This window comes from Danaus plexippus, chromosome 2 (assembly GCF_018135715.1).
Source record: "Danaus plexippus chromosome 2, MEX_DaPlex, whole genome shotgun sequence".
NCBI lineage: Eukaryota > Metazoa > Arthropoda > Insecta > Lepidoptera > Nymphalidae > Danaus > Danaus plexippus.
In genome coordinates this window covers 6601697-6625545 of record NC_083537.1, presented here as the reverse complement: position 1 = coordinate 6625545, position 23849 = coordinate 6601697, and the positions used below count along the sequence as shown (strand labels likewise).

The 23849-nt window shown below is 37.6% G+C and overlaps 2 protein-coding genes across 14 annotated transcripts in view; both read right to left on the bottom strand.

The window, feature by feature from the left end:
• Positions 1-3863: 3863 nt before the first annotated feature.
• On the bottom strand, positions 3864-11272 carry LOC116779585 (golgin subfamily A member 1). Of its 2 annotated transcripts, XM_061520954.1 has the most exons (14): positions 11089-11272; positions 10883-11020; positions 10691-10741; positions 9950-10121; positions 9531-9688; positions 8864-9026; positions 8558-8709; positions 8171-8317; positions 7738-7800; positions 5973-6196; positions 5544-5700; positions 5257-5412; positions 5054-5166; positions 3864-4952 (listed from the first exon to the last, which is right to left on the bottom strand). In XM_061520954.1, the coding sequence occupies exons 2-14, from the start codon at positions 10997-10999 to the stop codon at positions 4778-4780; spliced, it is 1848 nt and encodes a 615-aa protein (XP_061376938.1). In that variant the 5' UTR covers positions 11000-11020; positions 11089-11272; the 3' UTR covers positions 3864-4777. The 2 variants fall into 2 exon arrangements, with proteins under 2 accessions (XP_061376938.1, XP_061376942.1); XM_061520958.1 differs by lacking the exon at positions 7738-7800 and having other exon boundaries at positions 11089-11271.
• Positions 11273-12965: 1693 nt separating this feature from the next.
• Positions 12966-23849, bottom strand: part of LOC116779516 (protein muscleblind) — a 171580-nt gene continuing 160696 nt past the window's right edge. For 4 of the 12 annotated variants that reach the window (XM_061522876.1, XM_061522870.1, XM_061522867.1 and 1 more), the window contains 5 exons: positions 23235-23318; positions 22559-22738; positions 21488-21697; positions 20872-20913; positions 19867-20785 (listed from right to left, as the gene is read on the bottom strand). In XM_061522876.1, coding sequence (XP_061378860.1) covers positions 20156-20785; positions 20872-20913; positions 21488-21697; positions 22559-22738; positions 23235-23318 — 1146 coding nt within the window. In that variant the 3' untranslated portion in view covers positions 19867-20155. Of the gene's footprint in view, positions 15684-16217; positions 16303-19330; positions 19384-19866; positions 20786-20871; positions 20914-21121; positions 21212-21487; positions 21698-22558; positions 22739-23234; positions 23319-23849 lie in introns of those variants that run through there. The other 8 variants (XM_061522883.1, XM_061522888.1, XM_061522884.1 and 5 more) reach the window with 8 other exon arrangements.

Here is a 23849-nt window from a genome sequence, read left to right as displayed (position 1 = left end):
ATCGCTGGTCGCGCAACAACAATGGCTAGCACTTACAGGCGAAGGAAGGGCCTGTAAGAAAACTTTCAGTTCATCGCGCAATTCGTATAATCTGTTTAAAACCCTTCCTCTGGAAAGCCACCTCACTTCAATGTGTTGAATTAGTGACTGATGGTGACTTTTCAAGTCTGCAAACTTTTTTTTGTATATCCTTTACTGCAGTGGACGTGTTTACACAAAATTGGCAATTTGCATGCCTTGATCAAGGACTTTTTAAATACGATGGCACTCTTTTCACGGCAAAACCAAGACGATGAAAATACAATTACTGCTAGAAAATACAATTTTACGCAACAATTTTAATTCTTGACAGCGTTCCTTTTACTTTACCAATCATGGCTGCAGCTCAAACGCAGCATACATCAATAACTTCAAAAATTTCTTCTCCCGTTGAATGGGCCTCCAAAGAAGCACAGAGAAACAAATCATCATCATCATTCATCATCTGACAAAAACTAGCAGCATTGCTAGTCCAGCAACATTCGTACTTTCGTCCAGTTGCTTTGCAAAGGCATGGCTCTTTCCATCTATCAATCAATTCATCTTCAATGTGGTCTGAAATCTTATGAATACGGTCAGATAAGATGTTGTTCGAACACTGTAAGGTTGCCACTTTCTTAGCTGAATCCTCTCCAAGCGAGGAGACAACATTTTCAGTCATGCATGGTTTCAAAAAAGTCCTCGGCTGTTGTTGTTTTCCAGCTCGTGCAATCTTATAACTTAGCATGAATGTGGGTTTCGTGGCGTTTTCGTTATTAGTTTTTGCATATTTTTGTAAAGCTGTCACTCCTGCTTGATGTAACATCTCTTTGTCTTTCAAAAAAAAAAAGAATATTTTTATTTTTGGCGTAAGGATGATTTGTATCAAGGTGACGCTTAAGCTTTGCAGAGACCAGGGAGCTATTAAACCAAATCTTGCTGCAAGCAACACTTTTTCCATCAGGATTTTCAGCATTCCCTATCAGTATAAATCCATAGACCAGCTAAAGCTTTTGTGAAAATTATCCCGTTTGACGTTCAGTATGGTCGGTTGTAGATGGTGTCACTGTGTTTTGCTGATTTTGTTCAACAGAAGTCTCTTCCGCCCCAATGCCCTGAAATAAAAAGCAGTTCGTGTAAGCGCGGACAAATACGTGTAACTTTCACAAGATGAAATAAATTATAAAAAATAGAATTATGTTCTTACCGAACAACTAGCATCACTCGTAATTTCTGTTTTTTTTCCACTTGACTCCTGGTGAAGGCGAGACTTAAAAGCTTGATTAGATTGATAAATAATTAACATTGCTGTCCAAAAAGCTAGCACCACGTTTCCTCTTAGCGATTCCAGATTTTAGCCATTTATCCATCGTGAACTGTAAGTAAAACCAGCAATATTTTAAGCTAGATCTACCTGATTTTGTAAAATTATTATATTACTAGCATTTGATTTATCATTATAATATGTAAAAAACTTACCTGCTTAAAACAGTGCTCGTAAAACTATAAACAATCACTATCTATGGAAATTATTCATAGCTTATTTTCGAGTTTTAAAAATTCGATATCAAAAACGGGAGCACGTGCAGCCTTAGTAACGCCTTACCAAAATGAGTGGCTGAAAATCGCAGCGGTATTTGGAGGCGACGAGTATCGTGAGCGGTGAGAAGACGACAAGCGGCGCAACCGGACGACGCGACACGTGACACGCACAGCGAACTTCTAGTCCGCTGCCGCCGTGGCCTTACCCTGCCACTGGTTTGCGAACTCGTACTTACACTCGCTAGTGGTCCCTAACTCCCTACCTACATGGTGCCGAAATGGAATTTTGGAATGCAATATTTAAAAACAAGTTAATTGAAAATGAATAGTAAATAACTTAAATTTAATATTATCACTAGAGACACATTTTGCAATATGGAAATCTTAATTTTTCGCGGAACCCTGGGGGCCTTTCACGGAACTTTTCATAGTTACAACTCCTGTGAGTAAATACGACCTCCACCTTTGATATGACCTACTTGACCCACGCTTTCCAGACGATCTTAAAGAGATTTCTATTATCGTTGTGACATGAACTGTTGTCGCCCCGCAGCATACACAGATTTGGCATTTGGGTAGGTATGCCAAATCTTTGAGCATGCTGTAACGTATTTAATCTATTTAAACACAAACTTCAGTACTCACAGTTAAAATTTTCAATATTCCTTAATTAAAAATTGTGCTCATGAAAATAATCAAAACTAAATAGCGAAAAGTGTTAACAATACCCGGCTAAAACAAAATTACATTATATGTTTCTAGTACCTGATAGTATATATGGTTTTAAGAACTTCTTAGGCGAATGGTCTCAAGGGAAGTGCCTTTCAAACCCTGACTTTGGGTTGGTTTTTAAACATAGAAATATTTTCTGCGTACAAAACGAGTTTTAATGGGAAAATAAGCAGAAAGTAATACTGATTACGGTCACAGTGGCTGGATGGTGGTGCTAGAAGTGAGCAGTCGAAAATGTTACTATTTACTATTGCAGGTAGAACCAAATCTTACATCGAGTGGAATTATTAATCTCTATGAACACTCGTATTAAAGGGTCTGTAAGCTTAAATATGTAAGTAAGAATTAAACAATGTAGGTTTAGGTCATTTGTAGATGGCAATCGCTAAGCAGTGCTTACTTGCATATGCGAAGTGCTCTCGACAGTTGCCACCCTTCCTTTAAAGAGATCATACGGGCATCATTGGGACGGACATACCTTCCATACTCTTCAGGCCCAAAATTTGTATATTTAGTGTATTCTCACTTAGCTGCCTGCGAACAGATATAACGCCACTTCCTTTCCCTGCTTCTCTCGGAGAGTGGGTATCCAGGTAACCTAACAATAAGGGTTTTCTATGTCTTTCAAAACTCAAGGTTTTGAGGCTATATTCTACAGGTAATAACACCAAGTAAATTTTAATAATCATATTTTTATTTCATTTTAACAAAAATGTAGCGTAAAAATATAGAACAACATACCTAAATAATAATATAATACACAGACTCATCCCCTGCAGGTCAAGATGCTACAATACACCATATAAATGGATAAATAAATATTTTTTTCAGTAATAACCCTTTTTCCAATTTAATACTGACCCAAAAATAAAAACTAATACAAAATAATTTTTTCGTGCATCTTTACGACTAGAATAATTTTTTTTAATGATCCAATAGTAATAATAAAAACGAAAAAAGTGTAATTATATTTCTTATGCACATTTTTATATAATAAAATATCACATGAAAAAATTAAAAATTGATCTGTCACTTCACTGACATGTACTAAGCAGTTACTTGAAAAATACAAGGAATTTTATTTAAAAATCTACATTTTATAATAACACTTACATTCAAATCGACTTTACAAGTTGTATTTACAGGCAGTGTGTAGCTCGTGTGTGTTTAATGAGTTTTCATTTCTGTAATATTAACTGACACCGTCGTTTAATACCTACTATAAACACAATAATTATGAAAACATCAACAAATATATGTAATAATTACATAATTTTGATGATTATCAATACTATATTAAATTTGATAATCACATATCAAATAGTACAAAGCTGGAAAGCTTGTTACAATTAATAATAACTGCTGCCACGTGTGTCCAATGTTCTGTGCTTAGTGACTAACAACGACTAAGGCAACCGTATATATGCTATGTCCGTACATTTATTTTACATTAAATTAGCATAAAATTATAGTACTTACACTAAATTATACTTTTCAGAATCATAATGACGTCCTGCCTTCTATGTACCTTAATTTGACTGTTGCTTGTAAAGGAATTTTTAGTAGTTAGCTTTTGAAAAAAATATCATTAATTAGGTATAAAGAAGGCATTACTCAATTTCTTAAGGCATTTTTCAGTATATTGCGATTATTATCTCGTTTGATAATTGTTACTTATACAGAATACCAATTAAAACATCTCTCAGCATAAATAAATGCAGACATAAATAATTGTCGCACAAAAAATCACAAATTAAGTAAGTACTTGCTTCAAAATTCAAATAATACTCTAAGGAATGTTAAAAATAAATCTCTCACGTTAAACAATGTAAATAATTTAAATCAACAGAAAAATAAATACGTTCAATAATTCTACAAAAATAAATCTATGACATGATCATGATGCGTTTCAATCAAAAAAATAGAACCAAAATATGTTTACTTGGATATATTTTTATATCCGTCTCTTTAAGGCCCTTTAAATAAACTGTCCACGTTATATTCAGCGAGTAGTGTATTTTATCTGTCCTTGTAGCTTATATGTAATCTGTGACAGCCAGTGTTGGAGCCCAACAACAGGTAACAACCGACCCAGGCGACACGTGGATTGTCACAAAAAACATGAATAAATTGTAGTGATACCAACAACTCTCTGAGTGTTTATTGTTAATACTACCCTCAAAAACTTTATACGCGGGTATAAAGTCAGTGTTTTAACAATATTGCTATTATGATTATAAGGCGAAGTTTTCTGGTGAGTGTATGTTCAATCATACAATACAAAGCAGATTCAGTTTGAGATACTCTGAGTGTAGATTGATCATATGAACTAGTAGTTTAAGACGTGTAGTATGACAATATTAACGTCTAATGCAGACAATTCCATTGTTCACCCAAGACATCAGTTTTAGGGTGACCAGGCGTTGGGAGTTTACATTCGAATTGGTCAGCTCGATACCATACCACTTGAAGAATGATTATAATCTCATGCGTTGAGCGATGGGAACCAGGCGGCGAGGCCAGTACGAGCGGGCAGAGCTGCCCGGAGCAAAGCCTCCTCATGAGCAGACAGCCTTAGTAACGTAGACAACGCTCGAGTCAACTGTCGCGCCTCCAACTCACGGGATGTTAGGAATCGAAGTACAACGTGCTTCAAGTATCTAGCAGAAAGTTATAGAATTAATATGGGCGACAGTTTTCGTACAAAACACTCAGAAAGTTTTTTATCCACTGCATCGGAAGGTGTAAATAAGATGTTTACCGTCTGCTAATGTCCTGTTCTTCAGCTGATGTCAGATCCGTCTTACTGCTTTGTAACTCCCTCTGTAGGGTTTTTTTCATGTCCGATATTCGGTTATCTAAAGTCTTAATTTTCTGTAACATTCAAAATGTATATTTCTATAAGTATAACTTTAATTCATTATTAATACAAATGGAAAGAATTATCTCAGAAAACGTGTCAACCTTATTTTTATCACAGATTTCGGTTTCTAAGTCTTGTATGCTTTTCTTAAGAGAATTTTCGCTTTCCGTGAAAGCCTCAATTCTCCTCTGAAGATCTTCGATTTCTTTGGTTCTCGCTTTTTCGTTTTCTTTTATTATCAAACACTCGGCTTGATTCTGTAACGACACGAATAAACCTTAAATAAATTGGAGCGATTAAAAATAGCACACGCTGTATAAGATAACACTTGGAAGTTGTTATCAGTTGAGATAAGAACTTTATCTTCATTCTATAGCACAGCAGCTACCTCTCTGTGTTGCGCAACAATGCTTTCGACCTCAGTAATCTTGGCCTTTAGGTCGACTACTTCATTTTCTAGGTACCGCACGTTACATTGACTCATCTCAATGTTTTGCGACATGTGAGCGTTTCTTAATAACGCCTCGTCCTTTTCTCGTCTCTCTCTGAAAAAGATCATATGTATTTGTATGTTCATTATATATTACCGACCTTTCGTTCGCATTAAGAGATAGTTTTATATGATTGACAGGTTATTTTTTAAGGCAACAGGTCTTGCTACATTCCCTGTCCTATCATATAAGTTAGAACATTGACCTATAAAGATATAATATATCATAAACTCCTTTCTGTTCCTGAAGATTTATCTGTATTTTAGTTCACAATTAAGACAAAAGTTTGCGAATGTGGATCCTCTTATAATAGTCGTATGTCTTACTTTTCATATTTCCTCTGTAAGTCCATATAGTCGTGTTGCATGTCTGTCATGGCAGTGTTAAGATGGGCCACCTCTTCCTTGCTCTCATCACATATCCTGTTCGATTCTTCGAGGTTAGCTTCTAGAACCTTCACCAACCCCCGCTCAGTCTCCAAAGCTTCCAACAATTCCCTGTTTTCTTCTGTAAGAGCTCTTATTCGATTTTCCAACTCAGTTGTTATGTCCTAGAATGAGAGTAAATATCATGAAGTCATGTTTCGTTTAATAAAACGATCAAAATCAACGGCACGTGATGTAAAAGCAGTGTTAGTTAATACCAAGCTCACAGCAATTAATTTTTTTCTATATGCTGGTGAATTTTACAAGACCATGTTTTGATAAGGTCAGATTAATTGTTTTATAATATCTTTGTATCACCTTGAGTTTTCATATATTTCAAAAGAAGTAATTGAAGCAGAATGTGTGCAAGTCTAAACAAACATGAAACAATACAATACTAATGGTTTTATTTTTATATTCCTATATATTACCAACTGAATAAATAATAACACTATGGTACTTTCAAACAAATCTTGATTTAATAAGGAAATATGAAACAGTTTCGGTCAGTGAAAAGAAAAGAAGCACAAGACACTAAGACTTGCCAAATAAAAAGATAAGATTTATATACATCACATAAATATTATGAAGGTCAATAAAAATGTGAGCAACATTTTAATCACACATAAATTAATTTATAAACCATGAGGGCACACAAATAAAATGGTGAATATTAAGAACAAAATATACTTTATTCAGTGCAATAGTAAAATGTATAAAAATAACAAAAAAAATTAACATAAAATATAATTCTAAATAGTAAATATGCTTCAAAATAAAACAAAAATAATGATAGATGATTCTTTTTTTTTTTTGGAATTAACAAGTCTTGAAAGTATATTCTACTGTTTGTAATTGATAAACAAATTTTTATTACCCTGTTGGAACCTGTAAATAAGCTAACCTATCTACACATACAAAATATTTTAAGTACTATGCCAAAAAATATGCGTTAGGGATAAAAATAAAAAAAGAATATTTATATGTAGGAAATATTCTAAAAATACATAAAACCTTTTTGTATACGCTGCTCAATCAATATCTAGAAAATGTTATGAGACTAAAGGTTTTTATATATTCTGTAAATTGTATATAAATAAGTAATTTAAATAATGGTTAATCTAAAACGAATTGGAATGTATTTTTGAATAAAGCATAACTATTTATGAAATAGATCAAATATATAGAATGTTTACAAAGTTATTTAAAATATAATCTATCAAAAGTCGCTCACGCGCTACAAGTTATCTTATCAACCGATCATGTGCAAGATAAAAACTATAACACGTAACAAAGCAAGCGTAGTAACATATTGAAGCAAAACTAATTAAGAAAAAAAGCAATTCTCAGTACAGTAATACTTCTTTACTCTTGACATAATACAGCATATAAAGTGCACAGATACTAAAATGTGATATATCAGCAGGGTTGCCACTACAATAATAAAAAGACATCTAAAAAACCAAAACACGTGAATATCCAGTATTGTAATAATTTACTGTATGTTACAGTACAACTGGATGTAAGATAAAAATACAGTGTAATTACGAACATTAGTTCAAAAATTAAAGTAGGTATATGAGAAAATACAAGTTTGTCATATAATGTTAGACGTCATGTATTAGGGTTGTCAAAAGGTAATCTAAATGGTGTAGGGTTGACTCACGGCGGCCCTCAGTGTCTTCAGTTCCCGTGCCTGACTTTGGACCTCTGCACTCAGCCGGCTCACCTGTATGACCAACTCCACTCAAATTTTATATTTCTCAGTGTAATTGATGTAGATAAAGTCATTATTTTATTATTATATACAGTGATTAAAATATGTTAGAATAAGATAGTTTTCACGTTTATGGACATGCATGAAAATGTTTAGGTTAATAAGGCTTCCTTTTAAACACATCACAATTTAGTGAATGAATAGCATCGGTAGAATTGGACTTACCCCATGGAATTAAACAACACTGAACTATCATATTGAATCCTCTCGATGATATATTTTGGAACGAGACATTTCTTTTATATAAATCTTATTTAAGCATTGATTAAAAATGATTACAACATGTATATAGTATATACATAGTCGGTATTTGTTATCTAACCTTAGCTTCACTGTTGGCGAGATTCTGTTTAGTTTTTTCTAGTTCAGCTGCCATACTATCAAGTTTCTCACGTAATTCCTTTTTCTCTACTTCAATTCTCCGCCTCTCCGCACCCTCTTCTCCCGCCTGTCTTGATACTCTTGCCACCTAATATATGTGTTAAATTTATTTAGTCACTGCTTTAAATACATTCAAAATAACAAAAAAAAGAACAATGTAACAGTTGGAGGTTGATAACTCATTGTTTAAGTAGTAAAAATCTTTTCACACATAAAACAAAAACAACTTCTCACAATATTATAATTATACGAAAATTAATAAAACTCTCGAAATCAAAACGTAATAAACTATTATTTGACCTTATCACAAATTAAATATCTTTATCACCTGTGTCTCTAACGCGGCGATCTGCCCACTCCATGACGTCTTGACATCAGCGAGCGCCATCTTGGCCTCCTGTAGTTGTCGCGTCAACACTGCTCTCTCGCGGCAAACTCGGTCGTAATCCTCGCAGCCGGTAGGTTTAAATTCGCGTTTATCTTTGAACACAATAAACATTCTGTGGTTGAATACCTGTTTCAATATTTTCGTGATAAATTGCTTAACTCATTAGATATCGAATATGAGAAATTATTTTAATATAAAAAGTAAATAAGTAATAAATGGTTAGAGACTGGGTTATTTTTTTATTACCGTCGTCGTGCATATGATGCATTTCATGCCCCACAGGCAAGGCAGCCTTTACGACCGCCAGCTGGTCGGCCAGGTCTCGTGCCCGTGCATCTGCAGCACTAAGCGCCGCGGTCAGTTCCGCACGCGTCCGTGACCATTCACGACGACTTTGCTCCACTTCTTCCTAATGAAAGCATTTTAGGATATTAAAGAAAATTAATATTGGATAGAACTGTAATCATAAATTTGTTTTATGTAAATATAATGATATCTAAGACTTTCGCGAGTATTCATTTAAATGAAACTAATATTTTTCTGATTACTACGCGTTGTTTTATTGTGAACATTCCCATTGTGGACGAGATGTGGGATATTCACATCTTGTCTGCCCGTGATCACGATTTTTGTAAAGTAACCAAAATATAGGGAGTCTGTAGTTTTAAAAGATTAGAATATACGCGTAGTAACCCGAAAAATATTAGTTTCATTTTAATATTACATACTTATGAATGGTTCTTAATAATCAATATAATTCTTACAAGTAATTTTACATTACTTTCATAGAGGCTATACTCTAAAACTATTTTGTCAAAAACAATTTTTTTAAAGCATAAGTTCTCAAAGTATTTTTATTATAATGTAGTTTAAAAAATGGCAACACTGAATAAAATATAATGTTAAGCCTTACTGAGAGTGCATCCAGCTTGTCCTGTGCGCTCTCAGCTGCCGCTAGTCGCGTTCTGAATTCAGCTAGTTGTTTCTCCATGGCATCTCTACCACTTATAGCTTTCACTGCTTCGGCCTGAGCTGTGCGAGCTACTGCTTGTGCTGCCAGGGCTTCTTCGCCTTTTCATATACAAATTAATAACAAAACAATAAATAAAATATGTTTTTGTTGTTTGTATACATTGTGTTAAGTAATTGTGAATAGTGCTTGTTGCCTATTCAAGAACAGCCTTTATCATGTGAAACTATCTATTAACTCTTTAATTTATTTGTAAAATATACATGTTATTAGGTAAATTTAAACAGCGTAGAAACATCTACACTTTTTTTTTATGGAACAGCACTCTTCATAGCAAAGAACATAAAACCTCTGTGGTGTACCTTGTACAGTTGCCAATGATAACTTCATTTCCTCGATCTTCTGTTCCCAATACAAGTCCTTTTCTCTCAGCTGTGCTTCCAACTGCTCTGTATATTGTTGATGTAAAGCTGCGTGGTCCACTGTAGCTCCTGTCCGATCGGACAAGTATGTATGCAATTGTGGCGATATAGACTGAAAATATAAAAAAAATTTGTACTTTCAATAGCATGTCCTTTAAGGCAATATTTCTTTAGAATAGTTTTTTTTCTTTTCTCTAAAAAATGAAAATCTTAATGATTATTCTTTAAAAAATATAAATATGAACTTTTAAGTTTAAAATAACTCAAACTTAAAAAATTCTATTATTTTCAATGGCCTTGTACAAATTATTGAACATTCTTTTGATCATTTGAGCCAAAATTGTTATTGCTTACCAAATAACAAACAAGTCTTGCATAACTTAGAAACCTACACCAATCTAATCATAGAAAGTGTTTAGAATCAAAACATATTGTGGTATACATTGAAAATTTGCCTGTTTTTGGTAATGTAATTTTGAGAGACAAAATTCAAATAAGTCATAACCTCAATAAGCCAATATTCCAGATATTTATATTGAAAATATATTGTGAGAATTGTTATTTGAAATTGTTGCTGTCGAGGTAACAAATATGTCACACACAAAAATGAGAAATAAAATGATGTTGCCAAAATCTCATATAACATAATTAGTACAAAATTAAGAAAAATTTTCAACTCACATCTGATGTAGAATCACCTGGCCCGCCAGAGCTGGATGGGCTTGTTGTAGACTAAAAAATAAAATATGTCTTGAAGAAAATATATCTCGATTGCTATCATAGATAATACCCAGACACTATTTATATAAGAGAAGTTACAATTACCATTAAGACGAAATATGATGATAATAATTTAGTGTTTTTGGAACTTACGGAATCATCTCTCAGAGTTATTCTGCCTAAAAAAGCGCCACTTCGCCAACTACTTGTTAATTTACTTATATCACTGCCAGTTTCTTCTTTGATTTTACTTTTTAAACTTGCAAACATCTTGACTCATTAATATTAAATCTGCAATCATTGAAACATGAAGTCACAACTTGCTACATTTTTTTATTTTATTAATTTCTGTTTATTACCCAATGTTGACAATATTATGTCGCTTTTTAATCAGCTGGAGCACAAAAATTAAGATTCTTATTTCTAAAGACCATGTTTTATAAAATTAACATTATGATATTTATATAATAAATATATTTGGCAACAATATTATTAAAAGCAGTAGAAATAAAATTATAACACCAAAAAATATGCTAATTGTATTTTTTTGACATTTTGAGATAAAGTCAAAGTCACAGACTAAATATGAAACAGGTTTGACACGCACAACCAGATTATATTTAATTTTTAAAAATATATAAACTTTTTTTATGTATTATTTTTCAGATGACGGTGCCAGTTTTTGAATAATTTAAATATACTCAAGTTTTAATGAATAGGAGTATATGCATATTTATCTCCGGGCAATAACTATTATCCTTTAAATACTCAAAATATTGTAAAAGCGAAAATTTGTATGCTTTGTCACGTTTTTAAAACTACAAAATGAGCTTTAATAAAACTGTATAATATCTCGAATAACAATAACTTTTAGGATAGACTTCCCACCGATGTACAGTGTAGTTCCTTCGAGTATTTATCATAACCGTTACATTTCGTGTGAAGTCATGCGATATAGGCGATAGATGGAGGTGTCTTTTTCCTATATTTATTTATTTAAGCGACATTATGGTTTATCTTTGAAGTTGCAAATCAATGTGAAAGATTATTACTGTGTCAGAAATAAGAATAAGGATAGAAAAAGGAAAAAAATAGATAAACATAAATATTAAAATATATAAGGTTTACTTTAAAGCGCAACACGAAGAAAAGTTGGAATTTCATCTGTTAGCACTAATGACAAATTAATTTGTAGTCGCCATTTGTAAACTAACAGCAACTTTTCGATGAGTGGAGAACAGTCTTCCAAAGGCAAGGTCCGTTATCCGGTTCATTATCCATCAGTGCTGTTATATTTTTGTTTGATACATAATATATTATAAGAACTTGAACCAAACGAATAGTTATTTATCTACTTCTAGATACGAATTCATATTCCCCACTCCCCTATTCCTACTTTTATGCTTTTTAAATTTTTATACAAAATATTTTATGCCATATTCATGCCTGTTTATGCAACGGTTTAAGTTTTTCATATATTTAATGGACACAAAGTAAAAAATCTGATTACAAGAAAAATATTTCTTGTAGTTATCTAATATTAAATAGTTTTATACCTATATTTTTTGACACAGATGGCGTGCAAGGATTTTAAAACACAAAAAATATAAAGATTTTTGGTGTTTAGAAATGTAAAAGAAAGGATATTTACCAATTCTTAAGAAACAAGGCCATTTATCTGAAGTAAAATTAACCGTTAAATTTGTATTTAATTTATATTCATGGAAACTTCTCATGAATAACTACTTAGTTTATGAATAGTCCTTCTTAAACTAGCTATTGCAATGAAAAACCTATTTTTGATTGATAGTTTATTAATCTATTTAACTGGTAAAACAGATTGGATACTTTTTTTTAAATTGTTTTTACTCAACAAATTATGTATTATTTGGTTACACTTTTCAATATTATTACAATAGTTTTTTTTTTGAAAATTCATTATAATTCAAGGAATTTATTTTAAAATTACTTAAAATTCTTCAGATTAAAAAATTTCACACTAATGTTTTTGTGTACCTACTTTTATAATCCATCAAATTTATTTGATTTAGTAAGTAATATTTAAAAAAAACCACTAAATATTATTTCTCTGATGGGTTCGCTTTGTGAGTCACAATAGTTCATAAACTTTGAAGATCTCTGTAAATATTTAATATGTTCAATATTCTTGTTTAATGTCGAGCAGGTGTCTCTACTTATAAGGGGGGTGAAGGGATTGCATTAAATAACACTCAAGTTACATATTCAGTTGTTTATTATCTATACTGTACTCAAAATTGATCCGAAGATCACATCACATAGTAATTTCATAAATAATATTACAATGTCATGTACTTTCTGTGATTGCTCGTGAATAAAAAAATGTCACAATATTATCAATACTTTGTTCTCTGGACCGGTTTACCTTTTAGTAGATGTACCTACTACATAATAATATACCACCACAAGGTACTGAAGAACTTACAGCGTACTTGATGAGAGTTATAATAATAATCAATAATTATTGTGTTGCAGTTCATTTTTTTTTGTTAATATATTTACAGTTTTACATTTTTTTTTGTGATTTACAAATAAATTCTTGAATATTTAATTAGGTCTTCATTATTCCATTTGGATTTATAATAACAGTACTTTATAGTTAAAAATATCACAAAAATGAAATATATTATGTGTAAGACACACGCAACATTAAAAATACAACAAAAGAAAAATATAAAAAATCCACTAGAAACCTTGGGCCAGACGAGTCCCTTCTAAACAGGAAGGATACTTTCGATGTTCATATTATAACGGCAATTTAATACCATAATTATTATTATTATCACACTAATTAATTATAAAAGTAATCGATTGTCTTACAATAAATGCGTCAGATCATAAAATTTTGGTAATAAAAATAATAGGCAACAAATAATCCATGAAACTATAAAATTTAACAAAAAAAAAATAATAAATGACAACTTATGTATTTAAGTCATATAGTGCCGTATTGATAAAAGCGAACTGTCCAGGCGCCGGCGGCCGTGCTCCGGGGAGCAGGTCGTGGCTGGGACACTGTAACCATACAACCAACCAAACACTAACGCAACCGTCTCCTAATGAGTTTGACTCCATCTTCCGATATTCATCTTTTATCGATATGGCATTCCACTTACAATATACGACAATAAATATAACGCACTTACACATTAATCACTTCTTTAATTCCGACGCTAGGAATTATTTCATAATATATATACCTAAAAATATAATCACGGCACAAGTATCCCTCCGACTAAATAACTAACATAGTGTCACTTTATCAGGATTTAGAATCAAATATGTATTATGTATCTTAAATATTTCATTATTAATATATCATTATCAAAATATCCACTAAATGGGAGGAATAAATCAAATTATTAATATTTTATTCTAACATTAATCGCATGACTGATCAACAAAAAGGATATGGACTAGGAATAATAATAGGCATAAGGCTTCCATGCCTCGGGAAGATGCTCCGTCACCGAGCGTCACCGAGCGATACCGAGCGATGCCGAGCGACACCGAGCGTCACCGAGAGACAGCGAGCAACATCGAGCAACACCGAGCGATATCGAGCGACACAGAGCGCCCGGCGACGCGGCATTTCCCGCCTCTCTCTATCCGCATATCACCTCTACATACATACGACGAGATTAATTTGATCAAAGTTAATACTGTTTATATAGAAAACAATACAGGGGAGCTGTTTTATAGATCTGTGCTCGTCGAAAGGTCGTTCGAGAAACGATCATCGGTCGCTATTTTGTGCTTCGTTAGACGGGAATTGATTAAAAAAATAAAATGATTATCTAGCAAAATCTATCGGGAATAAAGCCAACGTTATATCCTAAAATTTAGCTTGGAAGTTTGCCTTCTTCGTTTAATATTGTCCGACAAGTTAAATAGTTTTCCGAATGGTAGTCCACTATCACTCTACGAGTGTCGTGATCTAATCTAAGGTGAGGGACACAGTAACGCGGCACAGCGACGGTAACCGAACGGACGAAGCGGCGCTCCACAACTTGTATTGTGCTCCGGCCTCAATAGTATCAGTGCCGAAGGAGAGAAGCGGCTACTCTATTGGTGTTTCATAACTGATCCACTTAATCTAATCTAGTGTAAAACTTGTCATCTATAAAAACATAAATTTAATTTCATAACACAGTAAAAAAAAGTAACATAATTCTCACAAAAATGCTAGTAAGTAGGAGTGATGCAAACCGGACCTGCTCGGCGCGGCGGACGGCCGGCCGGGCACTAGCATCGCCCGTATATTAACCTCGCTTATTTACAACAAAGTCTCGCGAATCTTTACAGGAACTCATATCGTATCTTAAAAAAATAATATACAATAGTAATAAAACATTTGAAACCTCACTAACTACTGTTCAACGATCTCGACATCATACAAACGACTCCGGCGTCTCGTGTTCATTCTATATATTCATATCACAATCGCATGACCGTGACCGTGCCTGAGAATCTTAACCCGCTACTATGTACACACTCATTCCCTGGAGGTGAGGCGAGCGTGAGGGGGGGCGGGGGTGGGGACTCCCCGCACGCTCGCCTCACGCTCGGGTCGAGTCTCCGCCGTGGAGCGTCAGTACCAGACTAACGAACCTGCAATTCCGAGTGTATCAGGGGATACGGACGACGAGGGTCGCATGAGATGATGCGGCGGAGGGATGGGGCCGGGGGTGGGGGCGGGGTGCGTGTGTCGGCGGGCAGGGTGAGGGTGTGTGAGTGAGTGTGTGTATGTGTGTGTGTGTGTGTGGGAGTGGGGGAGGGTGAGGTTAGGGGGGGCGCAGCGCGGGAGGTAGCTGCACGGGGATGTGGTAGTAGCGGCAAGCGGCACGGCGACATGTGCCGGCGGCAGCGTCGCGGCACACAACCACGCGGCACCCCACCACCTGCAGCCCGCACCCTGATATAACACAAAGTATATTTGTATGGAACAATAGTATACAATATAACACTTTATTATTGACTGAATGTTATATAAATGATACACACTGGTCTAGTTATATGTTGGTAGCTCTCTAGTATCTTAAACATGCAACTACCACACGGATTATATGTTTGTACTTTATGAGGAGTGGTTATGAGTCATAACATATATCAGATACTACTGTCTAATCTATGACTATGTAAAACATTTTAAAGTGCAATTAATCGCTAAAGTAACTTAGATCAAAAATTAATGAATCTACTAAATACGTAACTACATTAAATATCTGAAAGACCTGTAAACTATGGAGATTTAGTAACATATGAGATAGTTAGGAGCAGAAGTATGGGAGAAGACATGCAACTGACATTGTTAGGGAAATCGGAGGTTTGTTCTAGTCTATTATTGAAGTTAATAGATAGGTTTAGAGATGTATAAGATTTACAATATTAAAGGGGAAATTTATATGAGAACAGAATAACAAAGACATTTGATATATTAAAATGTTACCTTCACGAATATGAACGAATCTGCAGGTAGGTCTCGTACATCCTTGTCGATTAAAATCTTGGCACACCGGGAGGGTGTCCAGTAACTGTAATACATAAAGAGAACAGTAAGACAAACAATCCATCGATATTTTTATATATAATAGTACAGCTTCACCACATTAAAGTCATATTTCGTAAGTTGGGTATTGAACACGGGTTTTGAGTCAATATTTCACTTATTCATTGACTGATAATTGTTTTAACAAGGTTCTACAGTTCATAAAGCACTCGCTTGAACCCGTTTTGACTAGACATACTTACAGAACATTACATCTTTATATTCCTTTCATGTGGCTCAACTGTTAAAATAGTTTAGTAACTATTTAATACATTTCATAAACAGCCAAAAACTTTTTTTTGTTATATGTACTAGTAATTTATTAATGTATATTAGCATAATTATAATATATATATATTTATATATGTGAAGGTTTGTTTGTTTGTGACGGTTTATGATATCCGTTTATGTTAATAGTGTTAATTCTAATTTCTATAACTTTATAGACATTCATACATCTGTCACGTAACGTATCCTCATTGCACAGCCGTCTGAAATGAAAACGCAATCACAGCTTTTGTAATATCGAAGAGCGGATCTATGTAGCTGGACTAAATTCACCGATCGTTGGACTTCTCGTTGGGTAACATGGAACGTTTGGACAAATGACTGTGTTGTCTCTCAAAGGACACGTAATTTTATGGAATGATTTGCAGACACACGGAAGGCTTCAGGAAATCAAATCTTGTCGCTGCTTCAATATTACAATAACTTTACAAGATTTGTTGCACAATATGATTGTACCTTCCAAGCATTCTTTTAACGGGGCGCTGACAGTGTGTCACTTTTATATTGTAATATCTGTTGGTACAAAAACATCTATAGATATATTAATGAGAGGCCCGGAGGCGAAGTGAGCCGTCATCGCTGTGTTCCGTAACCGACATAGTAGTGTTAAGTACGCTGCCTGCACTATGCACATAGTAGGTATGAATACATAATATCTAAATGGCATGCAGAACGCTTGAAATATAATCATTATTGCGCAGCCAATCTTATTTAAGCGTGACTATATTTTACAAAAAAGCTAAAGCATGATGCTAGACAACTTGTACCAGGGCGAGGGCGTTCTATAGGTTCTGTAGCGTCCAAAGTGTACCCATAAAAACCAACGGTTGCTATAAGCTTAAGTAGGCTGTGTGTAGGGAGAATTGCGAAATGTGTCTGCTTCGGCCGCTGTGATTCCTTCGAGATCCGCAGAGGAAGGAGGGCGGTCATGCTATCTTAACGGAGGTAGGCATGGTTATATGTAAAAAGACAAAATTAAATTTATACCTTTAGCTTACATGACAGTTCTGGACGTGACATGTTAGTGGTAGTACATACTGCAACATAATGACCATTAGATAGTGCGATTACTGTACGACAAACAAAACAAAACCAAGTATATTAATTACGGCTACAGTGAGTACTTCAAGTAAGCATCGGAGAGGCTTCAACGAGTTCTTAAGCGAGGGACTGAGGCCGCGGCGAGGCACTTAAGCATTGTTAAAGAAAACTCAAAGTGGATAATTGGCCGGCGAATAAAAGAAAATAATATTATTATGACATCCTTAGACCGTCACATAATTACTTTAATATAATACATAATTGGGGTCCAATTACTTTGACTTTTCTTATTTCACAACCGTCAATTCAACTACCAACTACGCAAAAAAATTATATTAATTAAGAAGCGTTTATAGCTCGGAATTAGTGAAAATAAAAACCCCCTTTGTAGCGGTTGATAGTTGACACTGCTGTAAGTGAAACTTTACTAAGAAGTTGCCACTCAGCCAACATTTCATTGAAATACAAAAAAATCCATCGCCATTTAACATTTCTATAAGCTGGCAACTCTTTAGTATAACGCTTATACGGGCTTCGTCATTTTTTATTAATAAAGTCTGCCTTTACTGAAATATCCGAAACATACAGATGTTTTTTTTATATAATGTTTAATAATCATTTAACAGACCACAGTTACATGCTGTCAAGCGGCATTTCAATATAGGCGTCAAACAGGAGAAAACTTATACATAGAGGATATTATAGTAAGCTGATTATATCTTACCGGATGTAAGCAAGGCAATACTGTAGAGTGACTTCTTCCACATTTGAAAGCAAGAATGTTTCACTATACAAAACTAAATAAAAATCATCGACATGTAAGTTGTAGCATCAACTGTTTACAATATATATATATTCATTACAGCACAGTGACTAAATGATGGATGTGACGATGACATTGACAAATGACAGGCTGACAAGCAATGCCATCACTTTAAAATACCGAAAAAGTACTCGCACAGAATGTCCAAAATATCTGTGTCGTTTTATATGTAATTAAAATTTCAGGAGCAAACTGATTCGCTGTTTAAGCTTTTAGTATATAATAAAATTAATTATTTTGTTTAAAGGCGTCCTTACAGTGATGTGCCAGTTGGACACGAAGCTCCACCAAGCGTACTTCGACCATGTTGTTACGAGGGCCCTATTTATAGTGAGCAGAGCAGTTCATAGCTTGCTGTTCGTTTCATTTATCGTTGTTAACGACTAAAGCGTACTAAATGTTTCTACGGAAGCGTCTTACGAAGAAAGCTCATAGGGAATGTTGGTTTGTTATATAGCAAATTCTGTTAATTTAAAGTCTATTCATTTTTTGTTCATATTTATATTTGTTATTCATAACCAATTCTTTTATAAATGGTAAAGGTTTATAAGCATCGGATAGAGAGGGTAGAGGCGATATGGAAATAGTAATTGCTGTAGCTTACTGGTTAGAGCGAACACACTTGAGCCCGTGATCGAAATTGAAGTGCTGGAAATTTGCAGAACGCCGAAAAGGTAGAGCCACTGCACACGAAAACTGAAGTAGCGTAGCGTTAATACATTATACATGCTTAAATATCGTAGGGGAGGCAGAGGAAGCTTGGTGTGTCTGGGGAGCAAAAGCGTGAGCATGGGCACTTGGGGAGTGGCGTTGGCGTTGGAGTTGTCATGGGCGTGGGCGTGCGGCACGCGGCACACGTTACCTGTCCGCGCTCGTCCGTATACTCCACGTAGGGAGCGTTTGGTGGCGCACAGCCTGTCCGTCCCCAAACAAAAAGCGACAAAAGATTGCAATGCGGACGACAGCCGAAGCGGTCATTCGGAAGGCATGTAACAGAAAGCGTTAAAAATAAATAGTAAGAAGTGCGACTGCGAGAAATGCGAGAGCGACGCACGTCAGCTCCGCGAGTCTAATGATGAACACGCCGGCAAACATAGCACACACTAGGAGCACTAGAATAATGATAAAAATACCTGATGAGCCAAACGTATACAGGGTGGTGGGTTCTATCCATGCGATAATTAGAAGGCGGCTGTGTTAGGTGCGGGCTCGCTGCTGCAAGCCGGTAACCAGTAGGCACTGGATCGACACAATGGCCAAAGCGCACCCGTGCGGAGATTCTCCGAGAACAAGCGTGTACGTAGCGGGAGACGGGATCGACGGACCAAGCGCTCAACTCTCAGTACGACGATAGTCACGAGAAACGACGATCGACAAGAGGTAATAAAAAACGTACAGTCATGCATTTCAAGCGTTATTATTACCGGGATCGTAGATACGAGAAATATACACGCATAAGATAATAACGTTAAGTAGATACATAATAGAATAGATATAGCATAAAACTACCTAGACTTCCGCGAGACGGGAATCGCTCGCTTCGTCCTTACAATAATACAATACAAATGTGACAACACGCCTAGCGCTAACGCCCCGACAGGCCAGGGCCACACTATCGCACACGTACGAGTCTCTACGCGGAGACCCCGCACCCCGCGCCCCTCCGGCCGCGGCCCGCCCGCGCGTCTTAGGTCGTCTTCATCTTTTTGTAGGGGTTGACTGCAGCGGCCGCCGCCGCCGCCGCCGCGGCTGCGGACGGTGCCGCGGGCGGGGGCATCGCGTACATGTAAGGCTGCTGATAGAAGGCGGGCATGGGCACGGGCGGCGCGGGCCAACCCGGCCGCATCATGAGCGGTGCGCGCATCAACCCCGGCATGGCGGCACGGGCCTTGAACGCCTGTTGTGTGTAGGCGGCGGCCGCGTGTGCCATGGCGGAGTGCTGTGCGGCGAGCGCGAGCGCGGCCGCGTAATTCTTGTGAGCGACCTCTTTGGCGACGGCGGCGGGGTCCGGTACAGCCGCGTCGGCAACGGAGACGGGTGGCGAGGCGGGCGCGGGAGGAGCGGGCTGCGCGGCGGGCGGCGGACCGGCCTGGGGGAGTGGCGCGGCCGCGGGCGCCGTCTGGGGTCCTGCGGCGCCCGACACCGCAGTCACCGCGGCCGGCGGGGCGGACGAGGCGGGCGCGGGGTACTCACATGACACGGGCACGAATGGCTGCTGCAGCTGCATCAGTTGCTGGTAAGTAGTCGCCGGCTGGTATACGGGAACTCCGGCTTTGTCAGCAGCTTGTCTTTTGTACGGGACCACACCGGGAAAGGCCTGAAAACAACAGGGTGACTGTTTAATGGAATGTGTTGATTTCCTTTTTTTTCCTGGTTCCTGGAGTTAACAATCGGAATACTTACGAAGTTATCGTAATAGAAGGAACCGACGCTTTTCATGTCCATCTGAAAAGAGAAATAAAACGATTGAGCGGAATTCGTCGGGCTCGAGGGCGGAGGTCGCGAGAGTGGTGTGCCGCGGGCTGGCGGGGGCGTTCAGTCCGCGACATACCACCAGTTATGGTGTTTGGGGGGGAGGAGAGGGGGGCCTGGGAGCGTGCAGGCGGGAGCAGGCGGAGGGTGGGGGAGAAGCGTGCAAAGCTGGCGGCTATACCGGTGGCGGCTCGAGCTCGGCGGGCGCCGGTCGTTTCTTGCCCGGCTCCGAAGTCGTACCCGCTGCCGGCTGCTGGGCTGCGGCGGCCGTCTACGTGAAGCCAAGCGTCGCAGGACGGGACAGAAACAATAACGATGTAATAGATGCACAGAATACACCTAAAGCTCAGCATAAGGTGATATTATGCGATAGATAAAAAATTAAAAGTAAAGCGTGAGTGCGACGGAAGCGTGACGCGGAAGACCGCGGCGAACTTAATAGAACAAGCTCTGCGAACATAAGCGGCGTCGCGGCGAGCGAGACCAAGCGGAAGAAGAGAAGCGAGCGCGAGCGAGCGAGGCGAGAGCGTGCAGCCTGGTGGCGTACCGCGCCGCGCGCCTGCGCCTTAAGGTGCGCCTGCAGGTGCAGGGGAGGGTGGAAATAGCGGCAGGGGTCGCGGACGCAGCGGCCCTTGACGGCGTCCATGCACACCGTGACACAGCCGTCGTCGTGAGCGACCACCGGTGGCGGCGGGTGCGCGAAGCGACACTCGGACTCTGCCCGCTTGCACGCGCCGCGCAGGAACTCCCGGCACACCTGCACCACCACACACCAGCCATGTCGCCGCCCTGCCGCCCAGCCGCTCGCGCCCCCCCAATCAACATTTTAACTCTAACTAAATAACTGTACCGGACCGCCAATATTTTCATTATTACCCCTTGGCTTTAAATGATTCGTCGATCGCGACAACAACAAATAAACAAACTAGGAATTTATAATGAGATGCTTGTCTGAATAGCATAAACTTGATATTCAGAACTAAGGCATCTTTTGCGATTCTATAATCAAGTGTGTAATATTATATGGTTATCTTCACCCGACGCCGCTTTATGACTAGAATTTTGAAAACTGTAAACGCATCCGTCGCATCTTTTATTTTAAGTTATATATTGATCGAATCAGCGAAAATATTAAATGTAGTGTAACCAACTAGCACTTCAAAATAGATGGAGATATATTATAGTGATAATTTACTAACGCAAGACAGGCGGCAGCATTTTGGTATGAAATATGACGATTCTATATTACGTACAAAAGAATAGCGAAATATTCTGTAATTTTTTGATTTTATAAAGCGTGGGGGAAATATTGCCTACATAGAGACAACACTATAGACCTTTCACCACGAAGAAATCAAGCGAGTGATGCTCGCAAAGCGCACGCGCAGTCGTGTTGAGCCAGCGCGCCCACGCCACAGACACACGAGGACAGGTTTAGGCTGCACCGCCTTTACTTGGCTTAGGAGACCGACACAGTTTATACAATATTTATAAACTACTTCCACATTAATTACTTTTAAATATTTATGTCGATCTCCGGAAGATGTGGCAACATCAGGAAGCACTACTCGGAGTTGGGAATCGTAAATAAATCAAAGGGGTAGCAGAATGTTCATACCTCAAGACGGTCAGTACGCGGCAGTTTCTGCTGCAATACGGGCTGCTGCATGACTCCTAGTGGCGAGGCGGCTGCCGCGGACGGGTCGTGACCCAACACAGCCGGAACCAGCTGCGGCGCATAGTATTGAGCATACGTCGAGCCCACTCCGGGCACACCCGATAAGTAAGGTGATGTTGCCTGTTATACAATACGTTGTTTCAGATTATAAAATACTTACCTTTATGCAAATGTTTTATAAAATTTTTACTGAAATTCAATCTTAAAAATATAGAAAACGATAACAATTAAGAGTATAAAGAATATTGGCACCTGTTTTTTTTTACATATTTTTAAATATTCACGTTAATCAATTTAAGCAGTAGCATGCATTTTAAGAACAATATTTCAGATATTAAATTTGAATAAGCGTACTTTCTTAAAGCTATTTTCACTGGCCATATAAAAATAAGTATTTAATAAATTTGTAAACCTCTTCAGTATAGGTATTTTGCAGATATTCTAGATAAAGTTCAAAAGCCTATGCTACAGGTTAGTTTAATTAGAACAAGAGTGCGGGAGACGAGAATCAGGAAGCTTCGAGGAATAGGCGAGTAGTGAGGCAAGAGGTGCAGGAGTGAGCGAGGTTTGCGGAGAGTCGCGGGAGGAGGGGGTGGCATGGCATCGGCGACGTTACCTGCGGGGCGAGCAGGGCGAGACTGATCGGGTCCAGGGCCGCGATGTGGCTGGCGGCCGCACCCGCGCCGCTCACGCCGCCCACCTCAACACAAAACCACACAACACGCTACTCATCGTGCGAGGGACAGCCCGCGTCCGCGCCCCGACCCTCAATGTCGCTCCGCGCACTATTCGACCAACTTCTCTACTAAGCGCAGCCGTTGCTTATGAAACCAACTAGAAGCTCCTGAAGGAGTACAGAGAGGCGGCGGTGCGAGGAGGGACCCCGAGGAGATCGGGCCGCAACGTTAGCAATAGTGAGAATAGTGAGGGAATAATATATCTCAGTGTTTAAGTTGCACTAAACCGCTTAACCCATTTCATACAAGTGTGAGTAAAATTGGAGAAAGACATGCCTCTTAAAGAACCAATTAAATTGTACTATACAGTCATGCTCAAGCAATTTAAAGCGATCGGCCTTCGGTAGAACGTATTTAATTTGCACTTGCAGCGTTTTTTACTACACCAAATATATAATTCAAAAGTATATACAATATCAGATAAATTTAAAAGAAATACATAGTATGTTACCTGTAACCGTTCACCGTACTTAAAACAAGGAGCAACGTTTATA